We start from the raw sequence: 22,570 nt of genomic DNA, 5'->3' as shown, positions 1-22,570 counted from the left end.
AGACAGAGAGAGAGAGAGAGAGAGAGAGAGACAGAGAGAGACAGACAGAGAGAGAGAGAGAAACAGAGAGAGACAGAGAGCGAGAGAGAGAGAGAGAGAGAGAGAGAGAGAGAGAGAGAGAGAGCACTTTGCCACACACCATCATTGGCAGTATGGACCACATGAACAAACAGGACACAAGCAATGGATGACCTACTTGAAGATTGGCCACAATCTCTGGACATTTTTGGATCATTATGGTTGAATTTACTCGGAGGTCCAGAGAGCGTGGATGACTGGAGCGTCTGTCTGTGTCTGCTGGAACATCTCAGCTTGGACCTCATTGGACAACTAGACTTCCTCCTGGAGGACAGAATGGTGTGTTTTAACTTTCTAGGGCCTCTGGGCTCTGAGGATGCCTATGTTTGGATGTTTTCACATTGCTGACTTGAATGTTATGTGTCATGAGAGCAGGCCTGCGCCTGTATACACAGGTGTATACTTGAAAAGGTCCCAGAAGACCTTAAAACAACCAGTCGTGTAAGCGTTCATATAATCTTCCAAGTTCCTTGATTAAATGTATACAAAATGACATTCCACCTGAATTTAACATCAAATGGGAAGGTGATGAGAAACAGGAAGGAATGAACAGATTGAAATTGAAATCGGATCAAAGAAACAAGGCTGTCTCAGGTGGAATAGAGACTCAAATAGTATCTCAATGTAGGTGACTACATAGAAATGAGTTCCTCAACCACCTGATCATTTTCTTGGAGATGTATTTTTGTGACCCTGTAGAGCTCTGGAAGAGCCAGGATTAAATGAGTGTTTTTCTTAATAAAAACCCATTTGTTTACACAGCACACCTGTGTCTTTACCTTTGAGTCATTTCCTGTGCCTGACCCCCATAGACAGTGTAAACCCCTTGCACTGTCACAATGAGTGTCTCATGTAGAGATGTAGTCTCAGCTTACATAACTCTCAGTAGGTCTGTATCCCAATGCAAGTGTCTGAGGCTGGGATAAATGGACACATCCTGTAGAAACCTGTTTACATGGTTTTAGGATGCCTACTTTACAGTTAGGCCTTCAGATTTGGTCTATAGCCATTGATCGTTGAAGAATATAACTTTTAAAGGCTGTCTTACCCCATGCCTCAGAACCCAAAATATAATCAGTGTATATATATATATATATATATATATTTCTCCATTGTTTGTTAAACACATCATTTTGATCTGAATGGTCAGGCCTTGCATCCATAGGTCCATATCCGAATTTGAGAGTGGTTCCATTTTTCCAGCTCCATGCCCCATTAGTTCGTGTGGGCATAATATTGTATTTATTTAATGTAACCTTTATTTAACTAGGCAAGTCAGTTAAGAACAAATTGTTATTTACATTGATGGCATATTATGTAGCCTACATCATTTAAATAGCCTACATCATTTAAATAGCCTACAGAATATTAGATAGCCTACAGCTATCTGAGCAGCTTACTGATCGCTGCAGCTGTACATAGCCCATCCAACTACCTACCTCATGCCCATATTGTTTTTATTGACTTTTTTGCTCTTTTGCACACCAGTATTTCTACATGCACATCATCATCTGCACATCTATCACTCTGGTGTTAATTTGCTAAATTGTAATTACTTCCCTACTATGGCCTATGTATCAATTTATCCCAGCCTTAGACCCACTGTATATAGATTGTTCTATTGTTATTGACTGTACGTTTGTTTATGTGTAACTCTGTGCTGTTGTTTTTGTTCACACTGCTATGCTTTATCTTGGCCAGGTCGCAGTTGTAAATGAGAACTTGTTCTCAACTAGCCTACCTGGTTAAATAAAGGTGTTCTCAACTGGCCTACCTGGTTAAATAAAGGTGTTCTCAACTGGCCTACCTGGTTAAATAAAGGTGTTCTCAACTGGCCTACCTGGTTAAATAAAGGTGTTCTCAACTGGCCTACCTGGTTAAATAAAGGTGTTCTCAACTGGCCTACCTGGTTAAATAAAGGTGTTCTCAACTGGCCTACCTGGTTAAATAAAGGTGAAAAAAACAAAAAAAAACATAATTGAATTAGCCTACAGAATATTAGATAGCCTACATAGTTTAATTAGCCTACAGAATATTAGATAGCCTACATAGTTTAATTAGCCTACAGAATATTAGATAGCCTACATAGTTTAATTAGCCTACAGAATATTAGATAGCCTACATAGTTTAATTAGCCTACAGAATATTAGATAGCCTACATAGTTTAATTAGCCTACAGAATATTAGATAGCCTACATAATTGAATTAGCCTACAGAATATTAGATAGCCTACATAGTTTAATTAGCCTACAGAATATTAGATAGCCTACATAGTTTAATTAGCCTACAGAATATTAGATAGCCTACATAGTTTAATTAGCCTACAGAATATTAGATAGCCTACATAGTTTAATTAGCCTACAGAATATTAGATAGCCTACATAGTTTAATTAGCCTACAGAATATTAGATAGCCTACATAGTTTAATTAGCCTACAGAATATTAGATAGCCTACATAGTTTAATTAGCCTACAGAATATTAGATAGCCTACATAGTTTAATTAGCCTACAGAATATTAGTTAGCCTACATAATTGAATTAGCCTACAGAATATTAGTCTACATAATTGAATTAGCCTACAGAATATTAGTCAACATAATTTAAATAGCCTACAGAATATTAGATAGCCTACATAGTTTAATTAGCCTTCAGAATATTAGTCTACATAATTGAATTAGCCTACAGAATATTAGTCAACATAATTTAAATAGCCTACAGAATATTAGATAGCCTACATAGTTTAATTAGCCTACATAATATTATTCTACATAGTTTAATTAGCCTACAGAATATTAGTCAACATAATTTAAATAGCCTACAGAATATTAGACAGCCTACATAGTTTAATTAGCCTACAGAATATTAGACAGCCTACATAGTTTAATTAGCCTACAGAACATTAGATAGCCTACATAGTTTAATTAGCCTACAATATTAGATAGCCTACATAGTTCAATTAGCCTACAATTTTAGATAGCCTACATAGTTTAATTAGCCTACAATATTAGATAGCCTACATAGTTTAATTAGCCTACAGAACATTAGATAGCCTACATAGTTTAATTAGCCTACAGAATATTAGACAGCCTACATATTTTAATTAGCCTACAATATTAGATAGCCTACATAGTTGAATTAGCCTACAATATTAGATAGCCTACATAGTTTAATTAGCGTACAATATTAGATAGCCTACATAGTTTAATTAGCGTACAATATTAGATAGCCTACATAGTTTAATTAGCCTACAATATTAGATAGCCTACATAGTTTAATTAGCCTACAATATTAGATCGCCTACATAGTTTAATTAGCCTACAATATTAGATAGTCTACATAATTTAATTAGCCTACAATATTAGATAGCCTACATAGTTGAATTGGACTACAATATTAGCCTCAATTGTTTATCCCCTAAAAAGTGTCAGTCTCACTGCTTTGTTGTGGTTTCAGATTGTCCATTGAAATTCATGAAGACAGTCCTCTCTATAAAAGCACTAAAGGTGTCTTTTTTTTTTTTACCCCAAATTGGAAATGATGGCAAAATTACGCTTCCTGTCAAACATTAACACATTTACTTTTTATAACCTTTTGTGAGACAATGAGCATATATTTGGCCAAATTCAATGTTTAAAAATATACGTTTTTGCATGTTTTTAACAGTTATTTCGATCAATCCAGAGCAACTTGTCATAGGCATGTTGCTGTTATTCATTTAAAGTGTTGTGTTTCTGTGATACTCAGAGGCTCAGCAATTTGCGATTGAGCTTATTTTATGTACCAGTACGATCTAAAATAACCACTGATATGCCTTACAGGCGATTTGGCCACCAGTAACATCAGACTTGAGCTTTCAACTTAGTTCCAAATGTATCTGAAAGATGAGACTCTCAACTTGGTATAGAGACATTGACTGGAATTTACAATATATAGTGGCTGCCACACCCCCAGGGGCCAAATCTGGGGTGGCTCCATATCTATATATTTTCAGGGTACATACATCTACCGCTGTCCCAGATTTTGTGATTTTATCACAAACTTTGAGTCCACATTTTCAGTTTAACAGCACACCACTAGTGTACAAAACATAGATTATTTTTCATTCCTCCATATTAACACAGAAATCATCTTAAATTCTTTTGTTTTTATGTCGGTAACTAGCAGCTTGACAAAGTCCTACAATTTCAGAAAGATAAAAAAACACCTCGTTTTTTTGACCCCTTGGAGTTTAAGGGGCAATCTCCGATTGGTTTTATTAATAATAATAATAATACATTAGTGGACTTTGATATTATTAATATACTGTATATCCATCAATTCTTGGGGAATAGGCTAAAACATATAAATGTCTCATGTGTTTAGTTCAACTGAGTAGACCATCAGATCCCAAAACATAAGCTTGTTTTACTACATTGTTTGTAAAGAACAAATTGTATACAGCCTCAAAAGATGGTTAAAACTATAACATGTTGATCTCAGGATTGGTCAGTAAGCCTACATGCATCCTTGGCTCTGTCCATTCATTTGAGAGAAGGTACAGTACATTTCTCCAGCCCATCCCTCAAGCTGTTTTTCCAAAACAATGGCGGAGTGTCCACTGTGTTTTTGTTTGAAATGTAGATGAGGCATACCCATTCAAAAAATGAATGTCCCATTCAAAAACATAATATGATGCTAGCACACACGTGTCAAACACATTTCACTGAGGGCCGAGTGTCTGCGAGTTTTTGCTCCTCCCTTGCACTGGATCGACGAATTATGGTCACTAATTAGTAAAGAACACCCCTCAACTGGTTGTCTAGGTCTTAATTGAAAGGAAAAAACAAAAAAACCCGCAGACACTCAGCCCTCGGTGGAATGAGTTTGACACCTCTGTGAGCTAGAGGGTGTACGCACATAGCCTACATTTCCCGACATGCCAAGTTGGTCCAGACACGCGTACTGTTGCTTAACTGTTTCAAAGGTTGTGTACGCGGATTCCACTTTTCGGGAACACAATGTTATTGTCAGGTTATTATACGTGAGAGAAGAGACCGGCTCGAAGAATTTCAGCTGGGGTTCCAGGATCGAGGTAAACTTAATATACTTTTATTTGTGGCTTGATATTAACAATACTGTTAACCGTAATTCATTAAATCAACCAAAAAATATCGCTAACGTTAATTTATTGGCTACTAGTCCTTATAGGCTAGATTACAACATTACGTTTTCAACCTATTAGGACAACGTTATATAACGGGTAAAACAGATGAGTCATATTTGCATTTAGCCTACACAGCCCTTTGGATTTGTTCCGTAGCATTGTCAATGTGTTTGTATTGCTACCTATGTACCCGCCCCCACAGTCTGTGCAGGGTTCACACAGACAGACAGACAGTGTGTGAAGGTGATGGCACAGTATGTGGGTATAGCAGCAACAGGATGAGCGGTGGAGCCCTGGGTATCGAGATTGTGCTGGTCTTCTTCCTGCCACTATTTCTCCTGCATCGCTATGGACACTTCCGCAAGCAGCACCCACTGGTGCTGTTCGGGACCCTCCTGTCCTGGTATCTCTGCTTCCTCATCGTCTTCATCCTTCCCCTGGATGTCAGCACGGTATGTTGTTCCTACCCGCCGATCGTGAGTCAGTTTAGTATTTCCCCCACTATTGGTTAAGGGAAGCTGATCCTACATCTGTACTGAGAGGAAACTTCACCCCAGAGTGTATTGAAATCTGCTCATGTAGGAAGCTGTACAGTAGGGGTGTTAAAGTGATGAATAACTGTTACTCTGTCATGTAAAATAGTAGGACATTAAATTGTGCGTGTGTGTGCGTGCGCGTGTGTTTGCGTACTCACACATTCTTATTTCAGACCATATATAACCAGTGTAAGATTGACAAGGAGAAACCCAGGGCTCTGACCAGTTCAGACCCCTCTAATCAGACATCCAACTCCTCTGTCTTCCCTACAAGGTACAGTACCAACACATCTGGTTCAGGACGGTACCGCATTTCCTCAACTAAACACCCTGTTACGTTATGCACTGAACGCCATTGACTAAATTCATGACCAATTTCTGTAGTGACTGGCTTCAATGTAGCATAAGAGGGCTCTAGTAGAGGAACTCCCTAACTATGTACCTGGACCAGAGATATAGTTGAATTCGGAAGTTTACATACACTTAGGTTGGAGTCATTAAAACTCGTTTTTCAACCACTCCACAAATGTCTTGTTAACAAACTATAGTTTTTACAAGTTGGTTAGGACATCTACTTTGCATGACACAAGTCATTTTTCCAACAATTGTTTACAGACAGATTATTTCACTTATAATTCACTGTATCACAATTCCAGTGGGTCAGAAGTTTACATACACTAAGTTGACTGTGCCTTTAAACAGCTTGGAATATTCCAGAAAATTATGTCATGGCTTTAGAAGCTTCTGAATGGCTAATTGACATCATTTGAGTCAATTGGAGGTGTACCTGTGGATGTATTTCAAGGCCTACCTTCAAACTCAGTGCCTCTTTGCTTGACATCATGGGAAAATCAAAAGAAATCAGCCAAGACCACAGAAAAACAATTGTAGACCTCCACAAGTCTGGTTCATCGCTGGGAGCAATTTCCAAACGCCTGAGGTACCACGTTCATCTGTACAAACAATAGTACGCAAGTATAAACACCATGGGACCACGCAGCCGTCATAACGCTCAGGAAGGAGACACGCTCTGTCTCCGAGAGATGAACGTACTTTGGTACGAAAAGTGCAAATCAATCCCAGAACAACAGCAAAGGACCTTGTGAAGATGCTGGAGGAAACAGGTACAAAAGTATCTATAGCCACAGTAAAACAAGTCCTATATCGACATAACCTGAAAGGCCGCTCAGCAAGGAAGAAGCCACTGCTCCAAAACCGCCATAAAAAGCCAGACTACGGTTTGCAACTGTACATGGGGACAAAGATCGTACTCTTTGGAGAAATGTCCTCTGGTCTGATGAAACAAAAATAGAACTGTTTGGCCATAATGACCATCGTTATGTTTGGAGGAAAAAGGGGGTGGCTTGCAAGCCGAAGAACACCATCCCAACTGTGAAGCACGGGGGTGGCAGCATTATGTTGTGGGGGTGCTTTGCTGCAGGAGGGACTGATGCACTTCACAAAATAGATGGCATCACGAGGGAGGATAATTATGTGGATATTTTGAAGCAACATCTCAAGACATCAGTCAGGAAGTTAAAGCTTGGTCACAAATGGGTCTTCCAAATGGACAATGACTCCAAGCATACTTCCAAAGTGTTAACAAAATGACTTAAGGACAATAAAGTCAAGGTATTGGAGTGGCCATCACAAAGCCCTGACCTCAACCCTATAGAACATTTATGGGTAGAACTGAAAAAGCTTGTGTGAGCAAGGAGGCCTACAAACCTGACTCAGTTACACCAGCTCTGTCAGGAGGAATGGGCCAAATTTCACCCAACTTATTGTGGGAAGCTTGTGGAAGGCTACCTGAAAAGTTTGACCCACGTTAAACAATTTAAAGCCATTGCTACCAACTACTAATTGAGTGTATGTAAACTTCTGACCCACTGGGAATGTGATGAAAGAAATAAAAGCTGAAATAAATAATTATCTCTACTATTATTCTGACATTTCACATTCTTAAAATAAAGTGGTGATCCTAACTGACCTAGGACAGGGAATTGTTACTCGGATTAAATGTCAGGAATTGTGTGAAACGTTATTTAAATGTATTTGGCTAAGGTGTATGTAAACTTCCCACTTCAACTGTGAGTCCCCACTGGACTGTCTGCTGACAGCTTTATGACTTGTATTTATGCAACGGTTGTCCTGTATTCATGTGGTTTCCTTTACAATGTGTACATAGTGTTGTCTCTTAGGAGGATGACCTGTGCTGCTGTCTCTTTTAATTACAGCACACCTAAAGTATGTCACAAGCCATGGAGCTATATTCCTGATGGAATTCTGCCAGTGTTCTGGCGCGTGGTCTACTGGACCTCTCAGTGTCTGACCTGGTGAGCTCTACTGTCCACCCACCCTGACTGCAATAGCAACCATTTACCAGTGGATTTTTCCACTCTATTTTTGGCTAATGTTGTTTTTGTTGTTTTTTATTTGTCTACTCAGGCTGTTGCTCCCCTTCATGCAGTCCTATGCAAGCTCTGGGGGCTTTTCTATCCCCGGTAAGATTAAGACGGCCCTTATCGAGAACGCCATCTACTATGGCACCTACCTGGTCATCTTTTGCTCCTTGCTTATCTACTTGGCTGTCCATCCCCAGTGGCAGCTAACCTGGTGAGCAAACCCCATCACCCCTTCTGCATCTCTGTCCCGTCCCCCCTCCTGAATCAATCCAACCCAATCTAAACATTAGCCATTCGTAGGGAAAATGCAAATCTGACCCTAGATCAGCATGTAAGCGTCTCTGTCTTCTCTTCCAGGCAGGGTCTGCAAACCATTAGCATCGCAGCAGCAAACACCTGGGGGCTTTTCCTCTTGGTGCTGTTGCTAGGTTATGGCCTGGTGGAGATCCCGTGCTTGTACTGGAACTCCTCTCGCCACGGTTACCTGTTGGCCAAGACCTACTTCAAGGCGGCCAAGCTGGCGAAGGAAAAGTCAGACGCCGAGGAAAACATGGATGACGCCATGGAGGTGAGATGGATGAGAAGAACTAAAGGAAGTCGTAAAGTATGATGGTTTTCAAAGGTCCACTCAGCGACGTGTCCGTAAGTATAGCGGGGCAGACCTCCAACACAAACAAAGACAGTACGACGCAAGGGGCTAATCTTGGCATCATTTGTTCTCACGTTGTACGAGAGAGGAGCGCACTCCCGTGCAGATGGTAGATATTGTGGCTCCCTGTGGGCCCTGGTTAAATTTATAGAATGGGGTGACCATCAAATCATATCAAATTTATTTATATAGCCCTTCGTACATCAGCTGATATCTCAAAGTGCTGTACAGAAACCCAGCCTAAAACCCCAAAACGCAAGCAATGCAGGTGTAGAAGCACGGTGGCTAGGAAAAACTCCCTAGAAAGGCCAAAACCTAGGAAGAAACCTAGAGAGGAACCAGGCTATGTGGGGTGGCCAGTCCTCTTCTGGCTGTGCCTGGTGGAGATCATAACAGAACATGGCCAAGAGTTCATAGATGACTGACCCCCACCGTTATCGGTGAGGCAGTTCATAACAGATCAGTCTCTCGCTTTGCAATCTCTGGTGTTTACACTACTCTTTATAGAGACGGTCATATCGCTGAGTAGAAGTAGGACAAATCAATGCATTGTTTTAGGCCATTGAATGAATTTCTCTTTGACAGGAGGTGGCAAATGTCAACGAATCAATTGGGTACGGTCACCCCCTAAGGATCAGCATTGACATTATTTTGAGAAAGGTAAGAATGTCAGCACAAAGTTGAATACGTCCGTGTGTAAATCAGTGGTACAGTCTACAATGATGATAATGAATCATGTTAACTGTTAATATGAACGACTAAGTCCAAAATCTAAAATAAGCACATCCATTTTAGTGTCCCATGGAAATCCAGGAGAAAATGGTGAGACTGAACACGGAGGACAGTGAGGATGAAAGCACACAGAGGACGTATCCTTCCAAAAGGAGCCTAGTGAAGCTTCATAAGCAAGTAATTATGGTTTGAACCCCCTAATGAAACGTTCTGAAATGTTCCTTTACATGGTCAGACGGTGATTGAATTCGACTCACGTTGTTGTGAAAGTAACCCATGATGTACATAGTGTCTAGGAGTAGGGTGATCCTGGTATTGTGTGTTGGCCAGGTGATCTGTGCTGGCCAGAGACACAGTCAAACCCAGGTCCAGTGGGCGATCCTTCTGGAGGAGGCCTTCCATTTAGAGGACGTGTGTAAGAATGAGACCAGTACCTCCCATCAGTTTGTCCATAGTTTCCTCTCCTCCCAGCCACCCGGCTGGCTCGGCAAATACCTGTACACTCCTACCATAGGTGAGTTCAAGTAGGGGACAATGGAATCCTTCAATAGGCTGTGTTCCAAACGGCAGCCTATTCCCTATGTAGTGCACTGCTTTTGACCAGGGCCTATAAGGAATGGGATGCTATTTGGGATACAATTTACTGTATGCCTACTGTCTAGCCACGGTCAGCTTACCTGTGAACACGTTGAACTCTGGCTGTCGTGAAAAGGACTGTGTTGTGGAAGCTGTATCAGGCCCTTTAGAAAATCCACTTATCAAATGTACACAGAGAATGACTTTATTCGGTATCTTCAACAGACTGGCTCTTGATATTCATCAATTGTGTGTGTATGTATGAATGTATTATTATCTATCCTCATGCGTGTCCCTCCCTGCCCCAATACTCATGCCAATATCTGACTGAAATGGGAACTTTTCAAAAGAGTAAACTCACACACTTTAATTTACCTGGTGCATGGAGCAAAAAGTACACTTATTTAAAAAGAAGCAAAACTCCTCACACCCAGTAATCTTAATGCGTCCAACAATTGAATGGATCTATTTAGCAACATTTGGTGTGATGTTTTTCTACAGAGTGGTACTGGGAGTGTGTGCTGCGACAGTGGTGCTACCGGCTGCTGGCACTACTGCTGTCTCTACTCTCTGTGGCTGTGGTGTGGTCTGAATGCACATTCTTCAGCACACATCCTGTCCTCTCTCTCTTCGCCATCTTCATCCAGTTAGCAGAGAGTGACTACAACTACTTGTACATAGAGGTAGATATTATTTTGGGGATTCTGTGTGTATTGTTAGCCTGGGTGCAAGTCTGCAGAACACAAGCTGATTTGGGACCTGGCTAGTTTATTGTCATGTTGATCTGAAAAATGTCTTACCTGCAACAATAAAGTAACTAATACTATTACTACTACTAGATGTTTAGGATAGCATAGTTGCAAACACAGTGTGGATAAATTACATACATGAAAATGTAGAAGTATAACAGGAAATATGGAGAAAGGTTTTTCCGTTGAGTACCAACGAGCCAAATGATCGTTGTGATGTTCTGTCCACCACCAGATGGCGTGCTTCCTCACTATTTTGTTCCTGTGCGTTTGTGTCTACTCCACCGTGTTCCGCATCCGAGTCTTCAACTACTACTACCTGGTACCTCATCATCAGACAGATGCCTACAGCCTACTGTTCAGCGGAATGTACGTCTCTCACCGCTACAATATACCGTGTTTTGTGAAGGTGTGTCTATGGTGTCCATTTTAGGACCGCCTCGAAAAGAAGTCTTGCTGAGACTGAAAGAAGCTGAGACTGCGGCTGTCCTAATATGGACACCGTAGATGTCACTATTTGAGCTTGGTTCTAGAGCTTTAGAACTCTACAACATTTCAGTCTACATGTTTGTCTGACTATCACTTTGAGTACTGTGTGTATACCTTTAAAACGCAGGTTGTTCTGTCGACTGACTCCTCCGCTGTGTCTCAACTTCCTGGGTCTCATCCACATGGACGCCTCCATTTCTCACCAGCAGAGAATAGAGACAGCATACACCACAGTGAGTCACACCCGGTGTGCATCCCAAATGGCACCCTGTTCAACATACACTGCCCTACAAACACAAAAGGCAGTAACTACGGCAACAGTCAAAATTAAAATATATATATATTTTTTGCTAACCAGCCAAATAGGGTGTAGGTAGATTAACTGATGTATCATATTAATATGAAGTCATTTTTATGCATATAAACTATCACCACTGATTTGACCTATGACCCCTCAAATGATAAAAAAAAATGTTTTTTTTGCAAATGAAAGACAGATAGATATATAATTTATATACATATTCACACCCCTGAGTCAATACATGTTAGAATTACCTTTGGCAGTGATTACAGATGTGAGTCTTTCTGGGTAAGTCTCTAAGAGCTTTCCACACCTGGATTGTACAATATTTGCACATGATTATTTTTTAAATTATTCAAGCTCTGCCAAGTTGGTTGTTGATCATTGCTAGACAGACATTTCAAGTCTTGCCAAAAATTTTCAAGACGATTTAAGTCAAACTAACTAGGCCACTCAGGAACATTCTAAATCGTCTTGGTAAGGGAAGGGGGGATACCTAGTCAGTTGTACAACGGAATGCCTTCAACTGAAATGTGTCTTCCACATTTAACCCAACCCCTCTGAATCAGAGAGGAGCGGGGGGCTGCCTTAACCCAACCACTCTGAATCAGAGAGGAGCAGGAGGCTGCCTTAACCCAACCCCTCTGAATCAGAGAGGAGCGGGGGGCTGCCTTAACCCAACCCCTCTGAATCAGAGAGGAGCAGGGGGCTGCCTTAACCCAACCCCTCTGAATCAGAGAGGAGCAGGGGCTGCCTTAACCCAACCCCTCTGAATCAGAGAGGAGCAGGGGGCTGCCTTAACCCAACCCCTCTGAATCAGAGAGGAGCAGGAGGCTGACTTAACCCAACCCCTCTGAATCAGAGAGGAGCAGGGGGCTGCCTTAACCCAACCCCTCTGAATCAGAGAGGAGCAGGAGGCTGCCTTAACCCAACCACTCTGAATCAGAGAGGAGCAGGAGGCTGCCTTAACCCAACCACTCTGAATCAGAGAGGAGCAGGAGGCTGCCTTAACCCAACCCCTCTGAATCAGAGAGGAGCAGGGGGCTGCCTTAACCCAACCCCTCTGAATCAGAGAGGAGCAGGGGGGCTGCCTTAACCCAACCACTCTGAATCAGAGAGGAGCAGGGGGCTGCCTTAACCCAACCCCTCTGAATCAGAGAGGAGCAGGGGGGCTGCCTTAACCCAACCACTCTGAATCAGAGAGGAGCGGGAGGCTGCCTTAACCCAACCCCTCTGAATCAGAGAGGAGCTGGGGGCTGCCTTAATTTACATCCACATCTTCAGCAACTCCAGTATATATTTGGCCTTGTGCTTTTAGGTTATTGCCCTTCTGAAAGGTGAATTTGTCACTCAGTGTCTGTTGGAAAGCAGAATGAACCTGATTTTCTCCTTAGTCCTTGAAGATGATAAGCATACCCATAACGGGATGCAGCCAACACCATGCTTGAACATATGAACAGACCTCCCGAGTGGTGCAGTGGTCTAAGGCACTGCATCACAGTGCTACCTGTGCCACTAGAGATTCTGTGTTTGACTCCAGGCTCTGTCGCAGCCGGCCTCGACCGAGACCCATGGGGCGGCACACAATTGGCCAGCGTCGTCCGGGTTAGGAGAGAGCTTGGCCGGCAGGGATGTCCTCGTCCCATCATGCACTAGTGACTCCTGTGGCGGGCCGGGCGCAGTGCACACTGACATGGTCGCCAGGTGTATGGTGTTTCCTCCGACACATTGATGCAGCTGGTTTCCGGGTTAAGTGGGCATTGTGTCAAGAAGCAGTTGGGTTGTGTTTCGGAGGACGCACGTCTTTCGACCTTCGCCTCTCCCGAGTCTGTACGGGATTTGCAGCGATGAGACAAGACTGCAACTACCAATTTGATACCACGAAATTAGGGAGAAAAATTGTTTAAAAAAAGAAAGAAAAAAGAAGTGGTACTCGGTAATGTGTTGTGTTGGATTTTCCCCAAACATAACACTTTGTATTCAGCACATAAAGTTAATTTCTTTGCTGTTTTTTGTTGTTGCAGTTTTACTCTAGTGCCTTATTGCAAACAGGATGCATATGTTTAATTCTGTACAGGCTTCCTTCTTTTCACTCTGTAATTTAGGTTAGTATTGTGGAGTAACTACAATGTTATTGATCTATCCTCTGTTCTCCTATCACAGCTATTAAACTCTGTAACTGTTTTAAATTCACCATTGGCCTCATGGCGAAATCCATGAGCGGTTTCCTTCCTCTTTGGCAACTGAGTTAAGAATGATGCCTGTATATTTGTAGTGGCTGGGTGTGTAGTGGCTGGGTGTAATTAATAACTTCACCATGCTCAAAGGGATATTCAATATCTGCTTTTTTTTTACCCATCTACTAATAGGTGCCCTTCTTTGCGATACTTTGGAAAACGTCCCTGGTCTTTTTTGTTTAATCTTTGTTTGAAATTCACTGCTCGACTGAGGGACCTTACAATTGTCTGTATGTGTGGGGTCCAGAGATGAAGTAGTCATTAAAAATGCATGTTAAACACTATTATTGCCCTCAGAGTAAGCCCATGCAACTTATTGTGATTTGTTAAGCATTTCTTTGTCCTGAACTTATTTAGGCATGTCATAACAAAGGGGTTGAATACTTATTGACTCAAGACATTTCAGCTTTTCATTTTTTATTAGTTTGTAAACATCATTCCACTTTGACATTATGTGGTATTGTGTGTAGGCCAGTGGCACGACATTTCAATTGAATCCATTTTAAATTCAGGCTGTTAATGCAACAAAATGTGTATTGCCTTTTGTAGGGCAGTATACACCCCACAGTGGAGGTTTCACAATACCCATTAAACCTAGCGGTCAAACAGGGAAATGGTTACAATCGTTTTTCCACCATTCATTTTTCCCGTAGTGCATTTTAGAAACACTTAAAATATTGGTTGTGGGAAAATTGATTGAATTTGACCGTTAGGTTTTATGAGTATTATGACTCATACTGTGGTAGTCTATAGTGCACTACTCTAGACCAGAGCCCTATTTCCTATATAGGGAATACAGTGCCATTTGGGACGTAGCCTCGGGGCTCTCTCTTTGTAAAGGAAAACTAGTCAAGTTGTGAGGAACCCACTTGGCATGTTACTGAACAATGAACATCACCCTACTGGGATTTATTTAATCAGCTAGACGTTCTAGGTATCGAAGCCACCATTTTCTCAACTCCTTTTTTTTTTTCTTGTCTACCAGATCATGGGCTCTATGCGTCTCCTCTCCTTCATAGCAGATGGTTTCTACATCTATTACCCCATGCTCATAGTCCTCCTCTGCATCGCCACCTACTGCAGGTATGTCTTGTCTGCATTTGACATCTGCATCTGCATTTGACATCCTCTCCAGGGGATTCCCATCATAAGACAACAGGGTCTGTATTGACATTTGTCTCATAGTGGTGATCTAGGATCAGTTTGGAAGTTATATGCTTTAACAATCAATGGCTATATTCATTTAAAAGTCTGGAAATGGAACCCCAGATTGTCTCCTTTACCTAACACATGGTCGTGTGTTTTTCTTCCTCCCCTCCCTGTGTATTTTCAGCCTGGGTACCCGATGTCTCAACCTCCTGGGGTTCCCACAGTATATTAGTCAGAGCGATGACTTGACCTCTGAGCTGGTGGAAGAGGGCAAAGAGCTTATCAGAAGAGGTACTATTGTAGGGTGAAGTTGCCTCTAGACTCCGATCTTGGATCAGTTTTGCATTGGTTGAGGTTAATATTGTGGGAGGGGCAGCTGATCCTAGATCTGTCACTATAAGGGAAACTTCACCCCAGAGCAACAGTTGTACACTCAGCCTGGATGCCATTTGAGAAGCTCTCCTTTTGGAGTCCAGTGTGGATAAGACCAAGTCTGGGACAATGTTGCCACTATCTCTGCTTGTTGTTGTTGTTGTTGCAGAAAGAAGAAGCCGACAGAGAAGCGAGGATGCGGAGAGTCGGAAACGAGTGAGCACGGTCCTTTCTTATTTGGAGTCTTCTCTGGACACTGGAGAAGACCCCATATCAGTGTTCACACCACTGCATTCCCAAACTATGAACCACTCGCCAGCTCATTGGGTTCACTGTCTATGTAAAATGCTCCGGCATGAAGTTTCCCTTAGGTACAGATCTAGGATCAGCTTCCCTAATCCTGGATGCAAAAACTGACTCAAGAACGGGCGTCTAGGGTCAACTTAACCCTACACCATGTAAAGTAACTATTTTTCAGGGATGGAGAGAGCGCTATGGAGAACAGCGAAATGTGAGGAGGAGCAGAAATGGTTATTCCGAGTTAAAGGACAACGACTCTCCCTCAGACAACAGTGACAGTGAGTATGACGTTTATGATGATCATTTTCAACAGACTTAAAATATTGAATGCTTATGGCATAATGTCTAATGCATTATAGCCGTCAATCAAATGTTATTTTGCATCCCAAATGAACACTGTTCCCTATGTAGTGCACTACTTTCTCTATAGGCCCTGGTCAAAAGTAGTGCACTACATTGGGAATATGTTGCCATTTGGGACTCAAACTTAAATGTGTGTTCTCTTCAGCTGCCCAGTTGACCAGGAGAGAGAGCGGGGATCACACTGGGCTACTTCAGGACGTGGACACCACAAGCCTAGATCCTAGTGATTCTCCAACCCAGAGGTACTAGGCCCTAGTCATTCTCCGACCCAGAGGTACTAGGCCCTAGTCATTCTCCGACCCAGAGGTACTAGGCCCTAGTCATTCTCCGACCCAGAGGTACTAGGCCCTAGTCATTCTCCGACCCAGAGGTACTAGGCCCTAGTCATTCTCCGACCCAGAGGTACTAGGCCCTAGTCATTCTCCGACCCAGAGGTACTAGGCCCTAGTCATAGTACCTCGTGGACAGTGGATGACAGACTGGCGCCCAGGCTAGTGCATGGTGGGAAAACATTGTTTTATTATAATGGCAGTAGAAGAGAAAGGGGAATGATTGATCTGATATTAATTTCCTTGGTCTGTCCCTCTCTAGGTACGCAGGAGGACGTTACCTCTCCCTGGCGTCCTCTCGGACACACATTTTCAACAATGTCTGAGAGGAACCCCTGCTCAGAGGCTGTGGGACTGAACTGACCTTTCCTCATTGCCCACACGGCTGCTAGAGTTCCATGGATATTTTCTTCTTCTCTTTTGTCCTTTAGCCTGTTTGTCTGGAGATAGATATTTATTTAATGCACATTGGGATCATAATGAATAAGATAACATGGACCCAGGGGGTCCTGATCTGAGATCAGCACTCCAACTGTGGTTCCAGTAGTGCCCCAAGAACAAAACATTGTCTGATCTCAGGAACAACTGTGACTTTTAACCTTAGGAACAAGGGATGCATTAGGGCCCCTGACCAAGTGCTTACCTTTTCTCCCCGTTTGTTTTTAGAACCCATTCATTCTGTAATTACTACTCAGTCATTTTATTTTACCTTTATTTAACTAGGCAAGTTAGTAAAGAACAAATTCTTATTTTCAATGACGGCCTAAGAACAGTGGGTTAACTGCCTTGTTCAAGGGCAGAACAACAGATTTTTACCTTGTCAGCTTGGGGATTTGATCTTGCAACCTTTCAGTTACTAGTCCAACGCTCTAACCATTAGGCTACGCTGCCACCCATCTCACAATGCCTCTTCTTTGCCAGGGTATGTATGAGTTTTTAGGGTACAATGATAATACATGTCTTCTTTCTAGGAGATTTTCCTGTGCCTTGATTTTTCTGAAGTCATAATAGACCCTAGTTTTGCTCCATTTTAAATGGTTTTATTTCCATAAATGCTGTAGATTTAAATATCAATGTCCTTTTATAGATGTACTGTCATTTTTTAATCAACAAGTACTGACTGCACTGTCGTTTTTTATGAATAATAACTGAGCTCAGTGGTGTTTGATGCTTGGAACTTAAGGGTGAGGATGGTGTGAACCATGTTAACCAGTAAGAACTGTGTGAGTAAAGGTTTGATTATGTAAAATCCCCCATTATATCTCAGATCCAGTTTCAATAAATCACCCCCCCCAAAAAAATTTTTTTTTTTGAAACTATTTAGTCAAATTTCAATTCAATTAAAGGTATGTATTTGTAAATTAACGTTGATCTATATTATTAGTGATGGTTTATGGTGATGAAGGGATGATTTGACCTCATACCTGCTACTGGGAGACTGCAGGTCTTGTGGGCCGTGCAGTATGTGTGGAGGCTACTATGGTTCTATGACTGCATTCCAAGGGGCTCAGGTCATAAGTAGTGCACTGTATAGGGAGCCATTTGGCACACAGCCTATATGTGTGGACTGGTGGATCCCATACTGTGGTGTAGGGGGTGGATCCCAAAGACCCTCCTCATTATTAAGGGGACGTGAAGATTCATGTTTTGTTATGTGTCTAAAAACTCTAAGCTTGTGCAGCGTATACTATCTATATTAGTCTTTGTGGTTAAGCCCTGGCTGTTGTGAGAGTGTGCTTGCAGACTGGGTCTGAGTCAGACTAAAACTAGATAAAGAGAAGTAACCACTGTCTGGTTTTGACATGTTGATCTTGAGTGACAGTAGACAATGCTAATAAATTCAGAGAAGCTACTGTACTAGGTTGCCTTATACGGTAACCTCAGCTTATTGATACACACATACGTTGACGTAGGGGATGACACCACTAGGGAGTGATCACATGTATAAAATCAGCTGTGCCCTTAGGTGGGGTGCAGAACTTACTCGGAAACATGCGTGCCATGTTCCCGTTGTCAACTTGTCTGCAATTGCATTAATAAAGGTTTTTGATTTATTTACTTAAAGATATTGCTGATTTCACCAATAAGCAAAATGATTGACAAGGAACCTACCCCAACAGTGGATGTCCTTTGGCTCCAGTGTTCTTCTCTGTAGGGGTTAAATGTAGCCCTGAGGCAGGGATTACCCATGTTTCACGGGAACTGACCCAGAGAAGCCCATTCTGTATTCTCTATTGAAATTCATAACAAACTTCAATGGCTTCAGCCGATCCTGACCGGCCACTCTCTCTGTACAGTCTGTTCCCTTCTTCGCCATGTTCTCGTGCGAGACGGGCCTGTCTGAGGAGAGAAGACTCGCCAGCACCTTCATCTGCCTGACAGCCCTCTCTAATCGCTTATTATTTCCCCTAATCTACAGGACCAGTCAAAAGTTTGGCGACACCTACTCATTCAAGGGTTTTTATTTATTTTTGACTATTTTCTGCATTGTACAATACTAGAAGACATCAAAACAACACATATGGAATCATGTAGTAACCAAAAGAGTGTTAAACAAAATATATTTCATATTTGAGATTCTTCAAAGTAGGTTGGGAGGGGCCAAGTCCCACTCTGGTTCTTACGGGGACTGAGGCCGGGCAGTGACCACACTTATCTAAAAGATGGGGAGGGGCTAGAGAATGGGGAGGGGCAGTGACCACACTGATCTCAAGGATGGGGAGGTACTAGAGGATGGGGAGGGGCAGTGACCATGCTGATCTAAAGGATGGGGAGTGTTGCTTTTGTCTCTTGGGGGTTGGAGGGATGAGGAGAAAGTGAGGTCTAAGGTAGTGCACTATATAGGGAATAGGGTGCCATTTGGGACACAACCATAGAGTTATGTTGGGAAGGCAGGAAACATGACTAATGGTCCTCGCCACCTATTCCTCCCCTACTGCGTTCTTCCCTCCCACCCTCTTCCCCTCCCTATATCACTCCATCCCACATCCAGGTTCAAATAAGTTCCATGGTTGGCCGATCGGGCCACGCTTGATTTGGACAGTCCCCAATAGATGATTTGAAAATGCTTAAACTGCTGCAACTCTGTTGATGTGCAAGAACTTGCTAAAGTTACAGTTAGGTTTAGGGTTAACTGAGGATACTAGGGTTAACTGAGGATACTAGGGTTAACTGAGGATACTAGGGTTAACTGAGGATACTAGGGTTAACTGAGGATACTAGGGTTAACTGAGGATACTAGGGTTAACTGAGGATACTAGGGTTAACTGAGGATACTAGGGTTAACTGAGGTTAACTGAGGATACTAGGGTTAACTGAGGCTGCTAGGGTTAACTTAGGATACTAGGGTTAACTGAGGATACTAGGGTTAACTTAGGATACTAGGGTTAACTTAGGATACTAGGGTTAACTTAGGATACTAGGGTTAACTTAGGATACTAGGGTTAACTTAGGATACTAGGGTTAACTTAGGCTGCTAGGGTTAACTTAGGATACTAGGGTTAACTTAGGATACTAGGGTTAACTTAGGATACTAGGGTTAGGTTTAGGGTTAACTTAGGATACTAGGGTTAACTTAGGATACTAGGGTTAACTTAGGATACTAGGGTTAGGTTTAGGGTTAACTTAGGATACTAGGGTTAACTTAGGATACTAGGGTTAACTTAGGATACTAGGGTTAACTTAGGATACTAGGGTTAACTTAGGATAGGGTTAACTTAGGGGGTTAACTTAGGATACTAGGGTTAACTTAGGCTAGTTAGGGTTAACTTAGGATACTAGGGTTAACTTAGGATACTAGGGTTATCTTAGGATACTAGGGTTAACTTAGGATACTAGGGTTAACTTAGGCTGTTAGGGTTAACTTAGGATACTAGGGTTAACTTAGGATACTAGGGTTAACTTAGGATACTAGGGTTAACTTAGGATACTTAGGGTTAACTTAGGATACTAGGGTTAACTTAGGCTGTTAGGGTTAACTTAGGCTGTTAGGGTTAACTTAGGCTGTTAGGGTTAACTTAGGCTGGGTTAGGGGATACTAGGGTTAACTTAGGATACTAGGGTTAACTTAGGATACTAGGGTTAACTTAGGCTGTTAGGGTTAACTTAGGCTGTTAGGGTTAACTTAGGATACTAGGGTTAACTTAGGATACTAGGGTTAACTTAGGATACTAGGGTTAACTTAGGATACTAGGGTTAACTTAGGCTGCTAGGGTTAACTTTAGGGTTAACTTAGGACTAGGGTTAGTTAACTTAGGATACTAGGGTTAACTTAGGCTGCTAGGGTTAACTTAGGCTGCTAGGGTTAACTTAGGATTAGGGTTAACTTAGGATACTAGGGTTAACTTAGGCTACTAGGTTTAGGGTTAACTTAGGATACTAGGGTTCACTTAGGATACTAGGGTTAACTTAGGATACTAGGGTTAACTTAGGATACTAGGGTTAACTTAGGATACTAGGGTTAACTTAGGATACTAGGGTTAACTTAGGATACTAGGGTTAACTTAGGCTGTTAGGGTTAACTTAGGCTGCTAGGGTTAACTTAGGCTGCTAGGGTTAACTTAGGCTGCTAGGGTTAACTTAGGCTGCTAGGGTTAACTTAGGCTGCTAGGGTTAACTTAGGATACTAGGGTTAACTTAGGATACTAGGGTTAACTTAGGCTGCTAGGGTTAACTTAGGATACTAGGGTTAACTTAGGATACTAGGGTTAACTTAGGATACTAGGGTTAACTTAGGATACTAGGGTTAACTTAGGATACTAGGGTTAACTTAGGATACTAGGGTTAACTTAGGATACTAGGGTTAACTTAGGATACTAGGGTTAACTTAGGCTGCTAGGGTTAACTTAGGATACTAGGGTTAACTTAGGATACTAGGGTTAACTTAGGATACTAGGGTTAACTTAGGATACTAGGGTTAACTTAGGCTGTTAGGGTTAACTTAGGATACTAGGGTTAACTTAGGCTGTTAGGGTTAACTTAGGATACTAGGGTTAACTTAGGATACTAGGGTTAACTTAGGATACTAGGGTTAACTTAGGATACTAGGGTTAACTGCTAGGCTACTAGGCTGTTAGGGGGTTAACTTAGGATACTAGGGTTAACTTAGGCTGCTAGGGTTAACTTAGGATACTAGGGTTAACTTAGGATACTAGGGTTAACTTAGGATACTAGGGTTAACTTAGGCTGTTAGGGTTAGGTTTAGGGTTAACTTAGGATACTAGGGTTAACTTAGGCTGTTATGGTTAGGTTTAGGGTTAACTTAGGATACTAGGGTTAACTTAGGCTGTTAGGGTTAACTTAGGATGCTAGGGTTAGGGTTAACTTAGGCTGTTAGGGTTAGGTTTAGGGTTAACTTAGGCTGTTAGGGTTAACTTAGGCTGCTAGGTTTAGGGTTAACTTAGGATGCTAGGGTTAACTTAGGATGCTAGGGTTAGGGTTAACTTAGGCTGCTAGGGTTAACTTAGGCTGCTAGGGTTAGGTTTAGGGTTAAGTTAGGATGCTAGGGTTAGGTTTAGGGTTAACTTAGGCTGCTAGGGTTAGGTTTAGGCAGAGCCATATATTTAAATCTAATGGTTGACAGTTGAATAGTTTGTTGACAATGAATTGAACATCTATTAACCATCTATCAGAGCATGTGTAGACCAGCTGGCTGGTGTGTTTACGGACATATTCAATCAATCCCTATCCCAGTCAGCTGTTCTCACATGCTTCAAGAGGGCCAGCATTGTTCCTGTTCCCAAGAAAGCTAAGGTAACTGAACTAAATGACTATCGCCCCGTAGCACTCACTTCCGTCATCATGAAGTGCTTTGAGAGACTAGTCAAGGATCATATCACCTCCACCCTACCTGACACCCTAGACCCACTTCAATTTGCTTACCGCCAAAATAGGTCCAAAGACGAAGCAATCACACTGCACACTGCCCTAACCCATCTGGACAAGAGGAATACCTATGTAAGAATGCTGTTCATCGATTACAGCTCAGCATTCAACACCATAGTACCCACCAAGCTCATCATTAAGCTTCAGGCCCTGGGTCTCAACCCGGCCCTGTGCAACTGGGTCCTGGACTTTCTGACGGCCCGTCCCCAGGTGGTGAGGGTAGGAAACAACATCTCCACCCCGCTGATCCTCAACACTGGGGCCCCACAAGGGTGCGTT

General features: G+C 42.2%; 1 protein-coding gene across 3 annotated transcripts; it reads left to right on the top strand.

Annotated features, from left to right (window-relative positions):
* Positions 1–4,950: 4,950 nt before the first annotated feature.
* On the top strand, positions 4,951–18,466 carry lmbrd2a (LMBR1 domain containing 2a). 3 transcript variants are annotated; one of them, XM_042320279.1, is made up of 18 exons: positions 4,954–5,149; positions 5,424–5,673; positions 5,931–6,031; positions 7,995–8,093; positions 8,206–8,373; positions 8,520–8,730; positions 9,397–9,471; positions 9,607–9,720; positions 9,874–10,057; positions 10,621–10,802; positions 11,104–11,237; positions 11,485–11,590; positions 14,881–14,978; positions 15,229–15,335; positions 15,586–15,632; positions 15,895–15,994; positions 16,225–16,321; positions 16,671–18,466. In XM_042320279.1, exons 2-18 carry the CDS (start codon positions 5,500–5,502, stop codon positions 16,732–16,734), a joined length of 2,061 nt encoding a protein of 686 aa, XP_042176213.1. In that variant the 5' UTR covers positions 4,954–5,149; positions 5,424–5,499; the 3' UTR covers positions 16,735–18,466. The 3 variants fall into 3 exon arrangements, 2 of the variants coding, with proteins under 2 accessions (XP_042176213.1, XP_042176214.1); XR_006083188.1 differs by lacking the exon at positions 15,586–15,632 and having other exon boundaries at positions 4,951–5,149; XM_042320280.1 differs by lacking the exons at positions 4,954–5,149; positions 5,931–6,031 and having other exon boundaries at positions 5,430–5,673.
* Positions 18,467–22,570: the final 4,104 nt, after the last annotated feature.

Source organism: Oncorhynchus tshawytscha, linkage group LG04, assembly GCF_018296145.1.
Source record: "Oncorhynchus tshawytscha isolate Ot180627B linkage group LG04, Otsh_v2.0, whole genome shotgun sequence".
Classification (NCBI taxonomy): domain Eukaryota; kingdom Metazoa; phylum Chordata; class Actinopteri; order Salmoniformes; family Salmonidae; genus Oncorhynchus; species Oncorhynchus tshawytscha.
This window is presented reverse-complemented; position numbering and strand designations above follow the sequence as displayed.